Below are 20470 nucleotides of genomic sequence, written 5' to 3'. Positions count from 1 at the left end.
TACGACCAACAATTACGTGGATTTAACCCTGTAACACAGCACAGCAATCCCAAACTTTCGCAGCTGCTTAAATTCCTTTTTCATACCATCAATATGTAAACTCCCCCCTCCCCTCCCTCCCTCGCCGACCTGCACATGTTCACCCCCTCTACACCGTTCATCATGCTAAGTCCGCCAATTAAATGCAAATTTTTATGCTAATTCCTTTGTCAAGGCGCTCTGTTTCCTCTCACAGAGCTTAAAGGTCGCGGTCTGAGCTTGGCTGTGTTCACTCCAGCGCTGTCCTCTAGACAGTCTGGTCCCTTCACCTGATGAACGCCACTTGTGTTGTGGCTGAAACGTCGTGATTTTTGTTGTTTTATTTTTTACCTACGTGACTTTACCGAATAGAACCAAAGAGTATGTCCCGTTCACCACCGAATCTGAGAGTGTGCAAGCAGTTGGCGTTCATTTTATTTAGAGATGCATAGTACCACAGTTGTTTTTAAAGACATTGTACTCACCGCAGATAACTGTAGCGACACCACCGCACTCTACGATAGCTGGCGGCAAACTGTGCCACGCCCTCCCGCATGGCCTTGTGGGAGCCTCCGTATGTCTTCCGACCTGAAAACGTACCGATGAAGTTATTTTATTTTAATTTTTCTTCAGATTCCGATAACGTACACATATGCCTGTCCAATTGTTTGTGACCCGGAGGAAGAGGGTGAGAGTGGGCTGAGCTCCTCCTCCTTCTAACCACCCCTTCCCCCATCATCTCATTGTCATCATCGTTAATATTAAAGGTATTTAAAGTCAATGTCACGTATATTTGTTTAATGTTATTGTTTAATGTACCGTATTTTATAGACAGGCAAATTAGTTACGCTATGACGAGTCTGACAGCGGTTGTGGTTCCCCTAACCCCCTATTTCCCATAGGCTCCCTCTACTTTACCAACCGCGGATTTGCCAATCGCGCGGCCTTTTCCAGGTACCTTATCCCCCAGTGGTTGGCGAGGGATAGCGGTACACGCAGTACTAGCGCCATCTATTGGTAGAAGTATGTACGTTTTTAATGTACGAATTCTAAGTGGGGTATTTTCATTGGCCATTAGCAATAACGAGAATTGCTGTTTGCTTATATCAGTGTTTGTTCTCATTTGTCTTGAGATCCACGAGAAAAGATTGTTGCAGTCCACCATTCAACCGCGATCCACGTATTGACGACCACCGCTGCAATATCGTTAGAGCTTTCGAGCTGGGTTAGATTCTCATAATTAAATTATCCATTACTCTGCTGATTGCCCATTCAATGACTCAAGCAATTATAACATGGAATTAGTTGCGAAAAAAAAGTAATGTCCCCATATGTGCTGCTGGACGGGAGGTGATGGACGAGGCTTGGTGATGACATCATCAGCCACGTGACGGTGGGCGTGGTTTCCCGCCTTCCCCGAGGCAGGGTGTGTGCGCGGCCGCCATTTTAATGGGGCCCAAGTAGTGAACCACAGAAAAGTGGTGAATGTCATAGACTTCATTTACTATTCATCCCAACTCTAGAGAAATCATATACATTCAGCACTTGCACCCCAAAGTAAATAATCGTTACAATATGGTGCTGAGCTCACAAATGGAACTCCTATGGGCAATGATAATCCTCTCACCGAGTTTAAAAGACACTCATATAGTGTATTGTATACCAAGTTGCTTTGTGATTAATAGCCCAGCTTACTGAAGAATATATTAAGTACATTTATTATATTATGTAATATAGACTTAGTTCTTTTCACATCGGTTTACTGAATGAAAGTTGGGTAGTTGGAGGCCTTTAGCGTCCATATACTAAATGCCTCTGTTGATAGGTAAACTCTGACTTTAACATAGCTATTTCTGTCACAAGCTAATCCCTCAGCCATTTCAATGCTAAATTCTCCTGCTTTGATACTTAAACTTCTTTGTCAAGAGGTTTCACGCCTCTCACCGAGCTTAAAAAGACGCTACGAATCTTAACAACGCTCATTGGAGCACTGTCGTCCCGACAGTTCTGTTCTTTCACCTGATGAAGGCTACTTGTGTTGTGGCTGAAACGTCGTGAGAATTTTATTGTCTTATTTTAGTTTATTATTTTATTCTCATTCTACGTGACTTTACCGAAAGAACCAAAGAAAATGATGATCCTGTTTGTGATTGCTTACAGCGGTAATTGACCTTACATCAAACCACCGATATAACACATCATTGGCGTGCATTAGAAAATGGTCATTCTCTCTATGAAGTCAGATCTCAGAAGCTAAGCTTCGTTTGAGCCTGGGCAGTTCTTGGATTGGCAACCACCGCGCATTAACACGTGTTATAGAGAGGCTGTGTGGCTGCGGTGTGGGCAGCAGAGGGCAGTGCTGGGAAATTAGATGTTGTACTCTACTCATGTTACCACGCCTATGCTCCCCACCCAGGGTTGCTGCCTTTCTGAGTTTGACCAAAGCACTCCGGCTATTGGCATCTGTGTTCGGGTGGCAGCAATTGATTTATTTACCATATATCTGGTAGCAGTATTGTGTTGAACTTTATTACGGTAAACTTCGCGGCTTTGTTAGACATCGTGCTTGCAATGAAAAATGGGGCAACTGTATCCCTGCTTTAATTCACCAATCTTAATTCACCAAACCGCACTGGATCATGGGTTCGGATGCCTTCATCCAGCAGTGGATTGACAAAGGGGCGATGAAAGAGAACTTCAATTGGATCAGGTGACTAGTGGCAAGGCTCGTAGAGAGTGGTCTGATTGGCGGACAAACTTTGACCCGTAAAAACGTTTATCTCAAAAGCCACTGATCGTGTCATGCCGCCACACTCACCCAAGTCATTCATTGCCCTCACTCGTGACTGTTCGGTCACCGCTAATACGGCGTTACCGTGGGCACTTTCAAGTATGTCGGTACACGATTTACCAATTCAGGCACCAGAGTTGCCGCAATATCATTTTTCACCACATGAGACAGGGCAGGTGAGTGGATACGGACTGAGTTTTCTCCCCAGACTGCGTGGATGCTGGGCCTGGTTCGAGGCATCCATCGTCATCTCACATTCTACCTTCATCAGCCTGCAGTGACACCCCAGGAGCGACGCAGAGAGTGACTGGAAGAAACTGAGGGACACAGGAAGACACTGGGAGACAATGAGAGACACAGGGAGACACTGAGAGACATTTAAAGATACATAGAGGCACTGGGAGACTCTCAGATACAGTGAGACACAGACACTGAACAATACAGGGAGATAAGATTACCAGGTGGTACCATAGACAGATATCAGAAAGCCTGGAATATTTCTCCCACTCATTTTCGTGTGTTAGGTTTCCATGTAGTAAGACATCAAACAGATATCAGGAAGTCTGTAATATTTTTTCTCATTTCCAGTTATCCTCGTGAGACAGCTTACTCGAATTTGTTGTACAGGTGTAATGAGCGACTTCCAGACACGATATGTAGAGGGCTTCTTATTTATTTCTAACACCTGCAGACACGACAATCACTGAGTGACATATATACATAGGGCTACGCACAGCTGACCCATCCACACATCTCCATCATCGGCGTCTTACTATATAGCTGGCTGACTAATATAGCAACGACGATGATGGGAGCCGTACAGCGGATCGGCCATACGGCCGGACAATGAAGAAGAGATGAAGGCGAAGACAGCGACGGCAGCCAGGAGCCGGACCCCACGACAGCCCCGAACCTCTGGTCCCGTCCCCCTTATATACTCCCCAGCGTGGCCAGGCTCGACCTCCAGCTATGCCCCCTTCTAGAACCTTCGAACAGGTTCCCGGAGCTTCCCGACTGACCCCGCCTTTAACCTTTAGCCTAGTTACGCCCCCTTTTAGTTGGTTATTATATAACGCACCCATACTCGTGATTACCCCTCCTGGTCAACAGATGGCACCCTGTCATTACACATGTATCAGGGCATTATCACGAAGCCTGTGATAGCTGTTGGTCCAACTTAGCCTCTGTGAGGCAGGTTGCCAGGCAGGAATACATCGAGTAGATATCGGGGGAGCCTGTGGAAAACCTTGTTACCAGTAATATTTGTAGGACCTGTTACGAGGGTTGTAACGTATATCAGGCAGTTAAGCTGTAAATCTGTAAATATCTATCGTGCTGCGAGTTGTTATTGTGCGACAGGTTATTGTAACAGCTCCAAAAGGGACGCCATTGGACCCGAAGCCGTCGTGAGTTCACCCCTTAGCCCTCCGTGGGAAAGAGTCACGGCCGTATTATCCAATAGGCTACACTAGACACTGTGCCTAGGACCTATGAAAACTAAAGGGCCAACGAAAAAAAGTTTTCACCATGTTTGTTTTTGTTATCTATGAAAATGAACGGCATCCTTTTAAAGCAGCATCATCTGAAATGATAATCATAGTAAAAAAAATAGTTGAATACATTTTTGATATTATTTTTAGGCTTGCCTTGCTTTTTTTCTCAATAATTTCAAATTACATCTGCTTATCTGCGGCAGACAGTGGGCTTCGATCGAATTAGGGCACAGACCAAATAATGGACGTATCGGCGGTAACGACATCTGTCCAGCGGCTGGACGAAGTACGCATGAAACAAATGGAGTGGCAGCAGCAGTCGTAGTAACATGGGGCAGCAGTACCAACTGTAGAGAGTTAATGCTGAAGGCCTATGAAACAGAAGTGCCTCGGGCCGACAAGAACCTTCATCCAGCCCTGGGACGAGTGCACCGAGGCACTGCGCCACAGTGCGGCTGTTAATATTGTGAGGGATGCCAAATGAAAACCCTATAAGTAAATAAATGTAGGCATGCCAGGGATCTAAACGGCTCTTGAGTTCGAATAGCATGCCGGACTCTCATTGTTGTGGATCTGTCACGGGGAGGGGGGGGGTGGGGGGGGGCAATGTACTAGGGCACACGCAATCAGGCTTGAAGGTAGACAACATTCAAATCGGATTGGTCATCAGGGAAAACTAAATGAAAACGAGGAGTCGGTTACCATTTAGAAAAATACATGGGATTGGTGGAGAGTCATGGAAAGTTCCAAAAATGTAGGGGAAGAGAATAAAAGCGCGGCTAGAAGGGGGTTCAGGGCGCCTGGACAGAGTGATTCCCTAATGTGTGACGACGCCCTATGTGGAAGATGTGATAAAGACGAAGTTCAAGGCTCACCTGGCTGGAACTCCCTTACAATATTCTAGATTTTGTTTTCATATAAATAATCTCTAGGGGATGCCAGTGCCTAAACTGGTTTGTTATTTGTTAGGGCACCCCTAGACCAACTTTACTGGTCTATTTAGTGGTTACATTTTAGTGGTTACATTTTTGGGAGAAAGCATTTTCCTTTAGTTTGAGTTACATAGGCCTGGACGCCTTTTGGTCAGCCTGCGCTCGCCTGAAATGCTCCTGGGCGCAATTGCGGCTTGGAACGTGTTACCCAAAGTGGGCCGGGTTTGTGAGCCATCCCAAGATAATTGAGTCAGATAAGTACATTTTTTGTGTAATTAGGCAACCTTCATAAAGGCACTGAGTGCCTTTTGAGCTGGGTAAATCTAAACACTTAACATGTCTTTTTTAATGTGACTTGTTACTTTGACCTGGTATTGTGAACCTCCATGCCGTCTCCATGTAGGTAGTTGATGCAATGGAATTTACACAGGCCACGATAAATTCGGTTCCAAAAGACTCATTGATTCAAGCAACGCGACAACCAGTAGACACGTCAGAAGTTACTATTTGACCTTCCTCCCATGTATGTCCCTCTCCAACCGAATCCCTGCCACTACCCACACTTGCCGCTTTGACTTTTTCAGTTTTCTCAAAATCCATCCCCTCCTCTCACTATCTGTTGCTCAACTCCTGGTTCACTCCCTCGTGTTCACTCACCTTGACTGCTGCAACTTTCATCGTATCTACCTTTCCACCTATGCCTTCACTCCTCTCTAACAACAGATTAAAAATGCCTCAACCTGGGTCATTTTTAACCTCCCCCACAGTTTCCACACTTCTGCTCTACTTTCCCTGTCTTCTATGGCTGTCTTTTTAAATGTCTCACTCTCGTCTACAAATGCCTCCATGGTCTTCCCCCACTATATCTTGCTTCTTAAATCTCTCACTACTGTCCCATCCCATCCTCTACGCTCCCAATCCCTACTGTCCCGCTCTGTGCCTCCCATCACCCTGCGCCCAGTCATGCTTCTTTCCTTTTGCGTTCTTGGCCCCCTTAACTGGAACAAACTCCCACTGCACATTAAACAATAACTTTCCCTGTACTGCCCCTGTCCCTTTCTTAAAACCCTCGTCTCTTCTCCCTTGCCTATCTTGGTACTGCTACTTCCTGCCCCGGCCCCCCAGCTACCACCAGGCTTATCCCAAACCCTACCACAAACCCTCCTTACCCACTGCCACCTGTCCCCCTTACTGTCACCATAGCTACACAGCCACTTTTGTTTTAACGACTATCATGTAATGTACAAGTGTAGAATTATTGTAAAGTGCCTTGGATGAATATAAATCTATATCAGATTAGAAAAAGAAACATTGACTCTTTTCCAATTTTGACATGGTAAATTACTTAACAATCCATGTTTTTCCCTTGGGAAGGGAACCATATTAACTATTTCCAACTTGACAAGCTTAATGTATAACTTGTTCCTATTTTGCCTCTGCAAAGGCCACCATATAACTATTTTAACCTGCGCACACTTTGTTTCTACTAAGGGAATCAGGCTTACTCATCCTTACTGTGTAACCGCTGTCCACTTCGTAACAGTGCTTCACCTATTCTCATACCTGTCAACCCCTTATCAGGGCCCTACCTTATTACAGACCAATTCAGACTTTATTGGTCACTCCGTGCCTTTATAAATCTCAACGTTCACTCTACAAAGTCCCATCACAAGGGAGAAACACAAACAACTAGGCAAAACAAATCCCCGTATTGAAACGGCTTTACGCTGTGAAAACTTATTTTCCCTGTACAAGAATACAGGTAAACCGTACGGGTTGACAGCTATTCTGGAGTTTGCAGTTTGTCTCAATGTTTGACCGGCGAACCATCTTCACCTTTGTGACTGCTGAGACATACTGGCTGTTGAGGAAGGATGTCTGGCTCTCTTGGACAGCCAGCTGGCCACGCTGTGACACCACAACCACCACCACCCGTGTCTGTGGTGTCACAGGGGCTGGTGAGAGACGTAGTATAGTTTGACAAGGCAGTCATGTTTTCGCGTCAGCTGAGACGCGACCCTTTTACTTCTCCTCTATTGCCCACTCAGTTCTCTTCCCTTGCACCTCCACTACTTCCTCTTCTTCCCATGAACCCTTTCATTCTGATCCCTAAGTTCCCTCTATTGCGGTCTGCACGCCCTTGCCATCTAAGTCAATTCGACTGTGTCGCCATTATTTTTCGCTATGTAAAGCGCCTTGAGTGAAGGCGCCCTATATAAATATAAAATGATATTAGATTTGAGACACGCGGCGAGCCTCGCCGAGGTAGTACTCAAGTTACCGCTTGACTTTCGCAGGCGACGCTACTGGCTCCTATCAGCCACCGAGAGATATGGCTCTTTTCGTTTCAGGCTTCAAAGACATCCAGGACCCATGGGGGCCACCTGCTTTCAGTTGTCGGCTGTCAGGCGAGGGGGTCTGGACTAAACAGTGGAACAAAGGTTGGAAGGACTTCTGAACTGAAACGCTGGCCTCATTTCTAAACTACGGCAAACCCTTGCCCGTCGCCTTGAAACTAGCCAGAATTGGCAAATCCGCAATTTACTAACTCAAAATAGCGCAATCAAACTAGCTGCAATCGGCAAATCCACAATTTACTAACTCAAAATAGCTGCCATCAAAATAGCTGCAATTGGCAAATCCACAATTTACGAACTCAAAATAGCCACAATCAAAATAGTCGCAATCGGCAAATCCACAATTTACGAACTCAAAATAGCTGCCATCAAAATAGCTGCAATTGGCAAATCCACAATTTACGAACTCAAAATAGCCGCAATCAAAATAGTCGCAATCGGCAAATCTACAATTTACGAACTCAAAATAGCCGCAATCAACTATCCGCAAATCGCCAAATCCGCAAACTGGAAAGCAAATTGAAGAACTCGGGTTTGGTTCACGGTTCGTAATGCTCCACCACCCCCCCCCCCCCTGCTATTTGTGTCGTGTTACCGCGACATCCACCCAACAAACATCCACGTATTTGGCTTTGCCTCTTCCAATTGGCAGTCGGTGAGGAGGCGCGTTCGGCTCAAGAACCACATAGTGCATGTTGGAGGTGAGTCACGTGCACTGTGAATTTTTATTTTACACATTAAATCTGAGTAATCCCTATTTGTAATGCATAATTAACCAGAATATGTCGATAACGTTGCATTTATTCAAGTTAAATGAGTGGTTATTTTTCATCACTTGGTTTATATATTTTTTAACGGATGTTTTATTCACAATTTTGGGAGTGAAGCACGGTATGACCGAGCTTTATCACATTGCAGGTGCGTGACGACTTTGTGGAACACAACATTTGTTTTATTGATATTTGCGGCGTAATGTATTTGTTAAGCATTTTGGTTACACAAATGTGTGCTAGGGCCTAGTTAAGCGGGCACATGGTTAGGCCTTAGGCCTTGTTTGTTAAGGTGGACTCATTTATTTAAGATGATGTCACTCCGACAAAGTCGCTAACAATAAAAAAGCATCTATTCTCTTCAAAAATATGCGTTTTGGGTGTTGATCGTTCGTCATATTAAATATTTAGAATGCTTACATTGTTTGAGATTGGCGGCAATGGCTACATTGCATGTGGGTTGGGTTTTTTGCGTCTTCAGAATCAGATTTTAGTTTATTAAGTCTTCAATGATTGCGATGGTGTCACACTTATCATTGACGGCAACAATGTCCCCATCGGATTGGGAACATGTAGACAATATGACTGCCTCTTCAGCTGCCACTATGTCGACCAAATGTAAGGACAACCTGATTTCCAATTTAACCTCCTCTCCAACAAAAGACCGGACCCACACACCAAAAAGCTAGACGTTAACAAAGTCGTAATTAATCACAGTAACAGTTCTATTTCCGATGGTCTGAAATCCGTTTTAGCTAAAGGGCTAAACTTTGCAGTCACACCTAAACAAATACCAGTTTATGATATCATTGCCCAAGTAGACGTGGCTCTCAAGGGCCTGGGTCACATCGCTGCAGATAAAAAGATGGCAAGCTACCTTTTTGTATTTCCTAATAAAAAAGAGACCTGATGGTTCAATGAGCCACTCTGTCTACAGGAAAGCTACCCATACGGATGCTTACCTGAAACCGGATTCCCACCACCATCCATCGCAGAAGAATTCCCTCATCAAGATTCTGCACCAGAGAGCCCAATGCATATCCGACCAGGAACACATAGCCAGTGAACTCAAGCACATACACCAAGCTCTTAAGGCTAATGGTTACTCCGACTACACAATCCGCAAAGCTATCACTCCAACCATGAAGAAGGACCCTCTTGAGGAGCCATTCAAAACCATCACTTTACCCTACATTGCGGGGATCACAAAAAAGATCTCCAAAATCTTGAATAAACACAAGATCCAGGTCCGATTCAACACATTACATAAAATCCGTGATCTGGTTCCGTCTGTAAAAGATGTGATTCCAGACATACAGTACCCTGGTGTCTACAAACTAAGTTGCCTCTGTGGGAGTAGTTACATTGGAGAAACCAAACGACATGTCTCAGACCGCATCCGTGAACACAAAGCAGACCTAAAACAGGGTAGGACCAACTCCTCGGCCATGGCAGATCACTGTTATAATTCAGTAGGCTCACATGACATTGACTTCTCCAAGACAGAGGTTCTCTGCAAGCCATCTGGCTACCATGAGAGATTCGTTCATGAGGCTATCCACATATACAAACACAGAGACAATTTCAACCGAGAAGATGGTTTCTGGCTTAGCAATCATTGGAAGGATTTGATAAACCATTTCGGGTTTTAATTGATTGTTCACGCTTAAGGTGGTCTATCAGACCGCATCCATTATTTTCGTCTCCCCATCTTAACAAACTGCCAAATCGCTCTCCGTGGTGCCAACGTTAAAAAACGCCACTTTTTCAAATTTTCTTGCTGTGGTTTTCACACCTGATGATGATTGCTTGTGTTGCAGTCGAAACGTCGTGAGAATTTTATTGTTTCATATTTTTACTATTTTATTGTTTCCCTTCTACGTGACTTTACCAAAAGAACCAAGAATATGAATCCCTGCAGTCACGAAAGCTTTAAATAAAAATTCAATGTAACGTGAACCGAACCGCTCCTGCGGTCTCGGCGAGGTCACGGGCCAGAAGTTCGAGACACACGACGGGCAATTTGACAACGCTTTGAGGCAGTGTGACGTTACACTTCAGAGCCAAACACTGAATTGTGCCCATTTGTAATCTCACAAAAAATATATATCTTTAAAAATATATATTTCTACGCTCGTATCGGTCCCATTTTCGATGTAAACAAATCAGCGGGGCGTTTTTTTTGCCGGCTACGCGATGCGGTTGTTTGTTTTTAAATAAAAAAATATTCCCTCTCCGTTGTCATGTAACGGGTACTGTGATGGCCGCGCTGTAGCAGCATTTAAACGACTGTCAGGTCACCTTTTCTCCAAGTGTGTGTGCGTGATCTTCCCCTCTTACGAAAAGCTTTCAATGTGCACCAAGCCTGCAGAAAAATACATCCCATCGCGTGTTCATTGGCAACTATTAAACGCGGATTTTTTGTTTTCCAGGATGCAACCTGTAGCTGCTGCTGGCTGCTGCGATTAGTTTCGCCTTCCATGGTGGTGATGTGAGCAATGTGTTAAATGGGACGTCGTGACATGCAGGGAAATAATGAGACGGAAGACACTGAATGCAGGTGATGATTAAAGCACATTTATAACAGTAAAATGACTTCACACGTTTGTCATGTATTTCTTTTTTTTGTTAACACTGATCATTCCCAGAAACAAATTACATTTGCGTGGCCAAATAACAATAACATCAAGAATTAACAGTGAAATTAAACGTACATAACACACACACGCATTTTTGTTGTCAATCCTCTCCAGGCGCTACCGTTGACCTAAGTGGCACAATCGTTGGACGAGAGAAGCAATGCCCTCTGCGGTGCCAGCATGGACTGCGCGTTAGGTGGTTTGCGGAAGTGGGGGGGGGGACATAGCCCTGGGCTGGGACGGCTTGAAATGCCCTCGGCAACGCCGATGCGAAAGCGTACGCACGGCGCCTCCTGAAATGAATCTTTGTGCAGGGTCAGCGCAGAGTTCACGGATCGAGAGAACGAGCGGCTGTGCACCACGGTGGCCTTTTGTGGCCACGGCCACGTTGTGCCACCGGAAAGTAACCTTGGCGTTTTAACGGGTTGTGCGCGCTCAGTGGTTTTGTGTTGTTGTTGTTGCCCCCCGTCGACTGACATAAACTACAGCGCTACGTACATCACGTTAGCATGCATACAGTGGAACTTAATGTGCCTTCAGTTGGGTTGGCAGTGATCAAAAGAATAAAAAAAATCCCACGCACGTGAAGGATGCAGGAGCAGAAAAAAGTAAGCATGCATACGATACTGTCATTGGATTAACCCAATAATTTTTTTCAAATATGCAATGGCTAATTAAATGGCAGCCAAATATGTGTTACATATCATGGAAACACTCACAATATTCATTGGCACATCGCAGTTTGGCACATCTTGAGTTTTGCAACAAAGGGCTTTTTACATGTGGTATAAAAATCTAAGTTTTTATTATTATTTAAGAACTGTAATTATGTAACCGACAATTTCTGTGACAGTGAAATCAAAATGCATTGTGATTTGTCTAGCTGGTTGGTGGCTTGTGTGGCATTATTATTTTTTAACCAGAGAAGAGCCACAACTTTGTTAAGTTGAATCAAGGCAATAACTATGCCTCATTAAGTCCTCGTCCTGTGCAGCTCGAACACGAATGAATACGTGAATAGTTTAAGTTTATTCAGTGTTTTTCATTTATTCTGTGGTGATGGGCAGGAGTATGTGAAGAAAGTTTCAGAAATGGTCGATGGTGATAAAACAAAAATTGGTGTTCTCTTGATAAGCAGCATTGTTTTTTTTGTATTCAATTTAAAAACGCGGCACCCCTTATGAAATCTCCAAGCGATTTTTCGCTCGCGAGAAGAATGGCATCCTGATTCGTTTTGTCGAAGAGACCATGCCGCGCAGGTGATTGATGGCATAAGGGAGCGAGGCTATGAATGCCTGCTCTGGGCACCTGCAAAGAGAGGCAGAGATATTTCCACGATGAAGGCCAAAGGAGGTTTCCGAGTAATTTCTGATGAGGCACGAGAGGCCGGAGTAATGTGCACGAGATAGGAGTTTCCAGGTCCTTGCACACCTGTAGTGCATGATGTCATTGTTCTGACTTTGCCCATTGTTATAACTCCCCTTTGTTAATAAGCCCTTCTTGCCCAAGCAGGGCAAGCTTTTAAAATGCAATTAATAACCATTACAAGGTCAGGCTTTTATCATACATGTGGATGGTGCACGTTTTTGTGTCTTAAGCCTGGATTATATTCATATCGTGCGATGATCAGCTGTGCCATCGGTGATATGTTACGGCATGAACATTGTTCCATTCAGAACTCGAGTAAAAAGCAGTGCGTCACTGTGTTAGAGAACAGCCTCTGGAAGGGTGGGGGGCATCACATAACTACTAATCATGTCCCTTCAATTGGGGCATTGCCCTTTCACACATGCCCTGTTGAAGTGATAATTGTTGCCTGCCAAACAAAAATGATTTTAAGCCTTCAATGCTGGAAAACAGCGAATTAAGCCTTGTCCAAATGTACGTTTGAGAACCCAGTTTTAATTATGGCTGGTGGCCCAGATTGAAGCTCAGACTTTAGGTGATCATTGCTTAGTGTTTGGATTCAGTGTAAGCCCCCAAGAGCCACGGCAAGACCTCATCATGGCAGTTTTAGTGGTTCTAGGTTCGACAAGAACAACAATACTGTTTTAGGCACCTCGGTGCATTTTCGTAAATTTTCTGTAATTGTGCAAAACTTATTGTCTGAACAATTAATGTGCTCATAAGAAGTGTGTGTGTGCAAAATGAGCATTAAACTGTGCCTGATGGTCTTCGAAGATAAACTCTTATTTTGCAGTGTAATGTGTTGTTCATGTACAAATATAAATACAGTGCGGCTGACATTTAATTCGTTTTTTTGTCTGTATGATTTTTTGTCACATGTATTAAGCCCTTCAATCAACCCGTAATCCAGTAGTGGGGAACTGGAAAGTGAAAAGTATTGGTGCTGATGGCCTTAAATATCTCCTAGAAGCCGTTTTTACTGCATCACAAGGATACATTTATTTCTCAGTATATTCGTTAAATATTAATATGCCTTATCAAAATGTCACCGTCATTTTATTATGTACAAGTAGTTCTTACGTTAGGCATTATAGGGAACATTACATCCGCACTTCTCAAGTTGGTTTAACAGGTTGCTCCGGTAACGGCATACATTGTAATCGGACTTTATAAAGCTACCGTATCTGGCGCTGCACATGCTGTGCATCGTTTCCGTATCCCATAATGCACTTCGTTGCAGCCGAGCATTTCTTTTTTTTGCGGCGACCGGAAGCTTGGGCACTTCCATTTTTATTTTGGCACCTGCAATTAACTATAGGATAAATACTTTGTTCTGCAGTTAGCATTTCCTGATTCGTGTCACGTAATCTAGAACATTTACATACACAATACTGTATTACGATAACAAAACCGTGTTTATAGCCACCAACAACTGCTAGCGTAAAACCATTCACGTTAAAACATGTAAAATGACAACGGAAACTGACCAATAACTTTTGGTTGAGAAATCACATTATAGTTTACCCACGTTTATGGGTTTTAAAGTACATCAATAAGTATCTATGAGTCGCATTAAACACCAGTGTTTGACAAATGACACATGATGATGATGTGTGTATAGATGTGACATTTGCATGAGAAAAAGCCTGGTGATGAGTAGGTTAACATGGCTGAAGCAGCTTGGTGGAGACGAATGAGTAATGAGAGTCGGATTTTCCATCAATTGACTTATGATTGATAACGGTATATTATCCGGCACTTTTAACAAAAAAACTAAACTCCACGGAACTGGGGAGACTTTGGGCTCTTGGAGAAAGAAAAATCATACGTGGATTATTATTCACACCGATCATTTATCCTTTAAAAATCGAATTGTATTTGTTGGAGCTTACTCTGCACAATTTATATTACACGCTCGCTTCTGGTGTATTCCCAGCCAAAACAATGGGTACCCTGAATGTTTCCAGTACACTGTGGTTTGATAATTAATCTAACATATATAACCAGACATCGAATGCAATGTTTGCATGCACCAGTAAAATGAGTGACCCATGGATTAGTTTGGCGTTAATATTAATGCGGTAATGTTTGAGCACCACTCTTTTGTACAGCAACAGTTGTCCTTTGGAGGAAATGAGAACCCTCCATGGGAATGTGGAATTTACAGCTCTAGCTCGGCCATCCAATGGAAATGAATACTGCCCCCATTGCTCGGTTAAGCATAGAGATTTGATCACTTTTTTGGCTTTCCTCATTTAATGCACGACCCTGCGTTTTTTTTTTTAATTTTAAATATAAAATCTTGTGTGAAACTTTTTATATTTTCTATACATTGCAGAGCAGAAGGCTATGAATGTGCGAATTGGGGTATGTGAGGCCACGTGGCTAGGTGTGAATGTGGCGGAGAGTGGCCGTCATTTCGGGTTTTCCCAAGGGTAAAGCATAATTGCAACATTACAATTAAGGAGTCGCGTGAATTTAAATAATTCCTGAAGTTGAAATGCATTGCTCGTTTAACGCTATTTAGACACCGTTAATCAGAAAGTAACCTTTTTTTCTTATAAAGAAATACAAACATGTAACTGCGATAATAAATGTGTAGTTTAAAGTAAGAATCAAATTTGTTCTTTTTTTTTTACAAATTAATTTAATTATTTTGTACACAATATTAAAAACAAGGAATGACAAAACATAAAAAGGAAGGAAATCGCATTTCTACAAATGTAACATTCAACTTGATTGACATTCAGTGGCGTGAGCCCTTCAGCCATAAATGGGGGCTTGTTTCATCACCGCCAGTATTTACAGCGCTTTTACGGAGCAGGTGTGTCACGTGATTGTCACAGAAATGGGGACTAATTGTATCCTGATGCTTAAAGTAACTTGGCTCACAACATAATTCTAAATACAACAGCGACTGCACGCATTTGACATTTGTCATATTTAGGCAAATATATATTTTTTCGGTTATAAAGTGTAATCGCTGATACGACCAAGTAAGTCTTAATCAACGCAGTTTCAAAATTAAAATTGTGAAAAGTAACACTTTTGAGGTCAGCAGAAATATATGAATATGCCAAACAAAAATAAACATTCACAAACGATGAAGTAAAATGTATCTCAAAGATGAAACTGATGATGAAATTAATTATTGAGCAGTATCTGTTAATTTGAACAGAAACCTTCCTCCCCCATCTACTACCTCTCCCCCCCCCACCCCCTCCCCCCCAAACTGGATCAGTCAAGGTTTTTTTTTTTACCGTTGCATTAACTTGTTGGTCACAAGAATAGCAGGCGGGCCTAACCAATTTTCTGCGGGTTGCTAGCCCGGACGCCTTGCTCGTACGTGATGCGCTGCGTGATGAGATACTGAGCGGCATGCGTCGAGGCGGTTGTCCCCGTGATGGTCACCTTCCGGTTACGCGTCCCAGGGATAAACTCTCCCTTCTTGGAGATCTGGATGCGCGCCCCCGTCAGTTCTTGGTATTCCACGAGCGTCTTTCCGCCTTTGCCGAGGATGGCACCGACCAGATTCTCGGGGACGGCGATCTCGATCATGTCCTTGTTCGCCTCCGACGATTTCTCCGCGGTGAGAATGGCGCCCGCCGTCAGGGGCGATGACGCGAAATATCCGTTGGTGAGGGCGGACGCGGAAAGCCCCCCCAGGGGAAAATGCGCGGAGCCGGGCCCCACCCCGGCCACCTCGCTGGCGTAGCTGGCCAGCAGGTTTGCCGCGGCGGCGGCGGCGGGGTTGGAGCTCGAGGCCGCCGCAGCGAGCATGCCGGTCGCCCCGGCGGGGCTGACCCCTAGGCCCAGAGGGTTTAGGTTGTAGCCGTAGCTGGCCAGTGTGTTGAGGGCCGAAGAGATGGCCACCAGGTCGTTGCCGTTGAAGCCCGACACGAGGGTGGGGAAGGCGGCCACCGTGGCCAGATTGGTTTGGCCCAGCAGACCGGCGGCCATCGCCGAGCCGGGCAGCATCTCCGCCGAATTCGCGTACGGTGACCCCGTCGGGTTTGAATTGGCGACGGGACCCGACAGGTTGCAGTAAGAAATATTGAGGCAGCTACTGCTCTGCGGATCTTCCTGGATTTTCTGCAGGATAAGCTCAATGGCCTTCTGGTTTTGCTCGGCCTCACCGCTGACCGTGATGACACGTTCCTGGAGGTTGATGCCCTCTGGCTTTTGAGAGAGCTGCACCCAGGAGCCAGATGCCTCCATGATGGCCTTCACCGTTGCGCCCCCTTTACCGATGATGAGGCCAGCGGTGCTGTTTGGGACCAAGATCTTTGCCTGAAAAAACAGAAACAAAAAACAGAGGGGGGTCGACAGTTGTTCTTTGTGACAGCCAACGCATTTTGTGAACAGGATACTGCAAGGATTAGTCACGTACACAAACAAAAGAGTGGCTCATTTTATTTATTTGTAGTTTTATATCGTGATGCATAGATCTTAAGCTTGCATTCGAATGCGGCTGGTATCTGGCTGTTTTAGGGCTGCTGTCAAGGACAATTTGTATATGAATATGCCAAACAAATTAAACATTCACAAACCACGAAGTAAAATTCATCCTTAAAATTAAACCGGGGATGACATTTAGGATTGAAACATATGTTTGTTTCAGTTTGGTGTTTTAACATTTTAACACCTGTTTTGTTGCCAGAAAAAAAGGGGAAAACCTCTTCTCATATTTTGGTAGCGGCAAAGGAGATCCCATGATGTAGCTGCTCACCCAGAGCTCTCATTACTCTGATAGTGGCATTGTCTTTGGGCTGTGTACGCCTTTTGGCGTCCTCTGGTCTAACACCGTTTAAGACGAGGCTCGAAAGAAAGCTGTCTCTGGTGTGGACCAATCAGTTTCAAAGACAATTCACATATTATCAGAGTATATTTTTCGTTTGCATTCTGTGGTTAATGCAGACATGATTCCTTGTAAAAGGTTTCAGTTTGGTGTTTTAACATCTTAACACCTGTTTTGTTGCCAGAAAAAAAGGGGAAAACCCTATCATCATATGTATGTATGTTGAATTTCTTTCCTGCCATATGTAGCAAACCGCGGCAATCGGCGGTGTGGGGGAAGAACAAACCTAGCACAATAAGCGTTCAAAGGAAAACTAGTTTTAAATCTAGATTTAAAGTGCACAGCTCCAGTGGCTTCCAAACATCGGAAGAGCATTCCAGACTGTCGCAGAAACGCATTTGAAAATGTATACAGAAACCTCCCCCCCCCCTCCTGATTGGCTCAATCAAGGTTTTTTCTTTTTACATGGCTCTGCAAGACTGCAAGAGGGTTTCCTAATCTGAACAGCAATTACGTTCAGAGCTTCCACATCTTCGGAGGCCACCCAATACAGGCAAGGTTTCCGGATTGTTTCTGCGGTGCGGATAATAGAGTGGTCAATCCAAGGGCGGGTAACCCTCTCATTATTAAAACTTTCAGGTCACGTCATCTTGCCTGAGAGTTACCATCGTGAGCGTCCCGGAAAATGTACATTCCTTTCGAATCTTTGTTCCAGCTGTATTTAACGAGCGATGATGTCGCTTGTTAAGCAGTGTGCTTCTGGGAGGTTGAGCTTGACAATGGAAAGTAACTTAGCAATGCTCCCACAAAAGAGGGCTTCACGTTGGTGTGTTTTACCTGCTGCGACGTATTCAGAAACGCAGTCATGACTGCAAATATAGAAACAATAAAAAGGTGCGCGGGAGCGTGGAGAAAACGCGCGCTTGGAATTGTAATTGGGAGACAGAAGAAGGAACCCACGGATTAGGTTAATGGTATCATTCGAACCGCACGGAAAAGTTAAGTTGGCTTGGGTGGGACGCGTAGCTAGAAGGGATGATGGACTATGGCCAAGAACGATCGCGGGATGACAGCCAAGGGAATGGGTTCGAGTCCACGAGAGGACGTCCACCCAGGAGACAGAGCTGGATGGATCGTTGCGTCGCGCGGATCGTGAGAGGCGGCGGTGGCGGCTTGAGGAGGCCTTCGCCCAAGCGGCGGAGTGGGCCGCGGCCGACGTGATGACGAACGTCGCCGAAGCTACGGCCGCGACTCGTGACGAGCGACCGCGTGCGGTGGGAACGCGGCTTGAGCGCCAGGTGCGGTGCAGTCAGGAAGAAACCTGCTTCATGCGGTCAGGGTTGACGGTCGTCTGCGGCTGCAGGACGCTGATGGCCTCCGACTTGCCGCTGGCGGTGGGCATCTCGCGGATCTTGTCGGCGATGAAGCAGTGCACCCCGTTGAGGGAGTCCGGGGCGCCCTGGATGAGCGCCACTCGCTCCGTGGTACCTACAGACGGGGAGACGCACGCACGCACGGCGCGCCATGGGCGCCTCGTGAGAGCGCGCGCGTTCACGAGGCGCAAGCAAACAAAAAACTGCATCGCGCGAGCAAAAACGTGGATACCCAGTGAGAAGCTGCTGTTCCAAGCGGATGGTTACAGGGGACGGGCCCAACCACCTCACCCTTCACCCCTCTCCGGCCACCACCAAAAATACGCGGCCCACCAGCCCACCGCTGCATTAAGGCCGACAAATTAACGAGCTATTATTGAAAAGCATTGTTCTTGTTTGTTGTTGTTGTTCGGGGGGAAATGGAAGGAATCTGAAAGAGAGTAAACTTCTTAACAGAGAGAAATGGCTTGACGACGATGACATCAAAAAGAGATTCGGTGCCAGAAAGACGCGGCCACCACTTGAGTATCGGCACTGCAAGATAGAGAGGGAAGTGGAAACAAAGGATGGAATTTGCGGTGGACACCTACGGGATATCTGCCCATAGATCGTGATGATGATGATGACGATTATTATTTAATTATAATCGACAGTTACCTTTTTTTAAGTTACGGCGAGGAAGGGATGAAGAGAGAGGCCTTTTCGCGGAGAGTAAAAGATGTACTCCAGGCAGCAGCAGAAGAGGAAGAGAATGATGATCGTGGAATTTTGGCGAGAGACTGTGTGGGGGACGGGAGAGTTCTGAGAGGTGTCTCGCGAAGGGGGGTATCGATCAGTCGGTGCTGTTCCTGTAGCGAGCTCAGCAGCAAGCCGTGGTGCGTGCCACCGCTAGTCCCACACCTAGAGCGATGCCGCCTATCTGAGTTTGACCACGGGCAGTCTGGGAATTGGCATCCGCTTTCAGTGCGGAAGGAATTGATATATACCCCATGGCGGAGCAGCCAGGATTTTCAGTTAGGGGGGCAACACCTCCAGCAATGAAATATGATAGGAGTTGTTAGTAAGTAAGGAGTTGTTAGTGAGTAAGGAGTTGTTAGTAAGTAAGGAGTTGTTAGTAAGTAAGGACTTGTCCCTTGCTTTTTATTCGATGCATGTGCGGCGATGGCGCAGCCATCGATCGAGGGTCGATTTCAAACCGCGTTGTGTGATCGGCATAGCGCTCGCTGAAGGTGTTGATGCCTTCAGGGAAGTCGTGGACTCTGTATACGCAACTGCGCACAATTCTGTGAGTCACTGATAACTGCTTTGTCGTTACTTATTGCCTATTATGGACTCAGACTATTGTCCTATCATCTCATAGAGTCCCTGGCACATAATAATATGCTACACAGTGGCAGTGGGGGTCGCAAAATGCTGATTTATTACTAATAAACCCCAATGATCCGATGTAAATTAGGGATTTAGATCGGATCATTGGGGGGGCACGTGCCACCACCCCCCCACCCCCCACTGGCTCCACCAGTGGATATACCGAGGTCGGGTACCGGTATTGTGTGGAACTCTTATTACATTATTATTTACAATGTAGTTTAAATAGAATACTCTCTTAGGTGGTTCCAAAGTAAGTGTTATATATCTTGGAATGGCAGGTCTGCGGTCTTTGGTAATCTGGGAATTTCATTTTGGATGGCAGGATTTGATTTGCGCCGAAATCTGGTATACCAGTATTGTTGCGTTACGCTCTCTTGCCGGACACTGCACAGCTTCAATAAACACAGCGCCACTCCGCGATGTCGTTAACACGGTGGGAAGGGTGGGTGGGCGACCATAGGGCACGCCACCGTCGGGAAACCTCACGAAACCACTGCTAGCCACTCGTGCGCGGTGCCCCC

At 45.3% G+C, this 20470-nt stretch overlaps 1 protein-coding gene across 4 annotated transcripts in view; it reads right to left on the bottom strand.

Annotated features, from left to right (window-relative positions):
• Nucleotides 1–10916: 10916 nt before the first annotated feature.
• LOC116947154 (RNA-binding protein Nova-1-like) overlaps nt 10917–20470 on the bottom strand; it is a 61033-nt gene continuing 51479 nt past the window's right edge. For all 4 annotated transcript variants that reach the window (XM_032962591.2, XM_032962593.2, XM_032962594.2 and 1 more), the window contains 2 exons: nt 18527–18693; nt 10917–16697 (listed from right to left, as the gene is read on the bottom strand). In XM_032962591.2, coding sequence (XP_032818482.1) covers nt 15708–16697; nt 18527–18693 — 1157 coding nt within the window. In that variant the 3' untranslated portion in view covers nt 10917–15707. The remainder of the gene's footprint in view (nt 16698–18526; nt 18694–20470) is intronic.

This window comes from Petromyzon marinus, chromosome 29, assembly GCF_048934315.1.
Source record: "Petromyzon marinus isolate PM22_M1 ecotype Great Lakes invasive population chromosome 29, UKy_Petmar_22M1.pri1.0, whole genome shotgun sequence".
Lineage (NCBI taxonomy): Eukaryota > Metazoa > Chordata > Hyperoartia > Petromyzontiformes > Petromyzontidae > Petromyzon > Petromyzon marinus.
The sequence above is the reverse complement of the archived record's forward strand: the minus strand, read 5'-3'. Positions and strand labels throughout refer to the sequence as shown.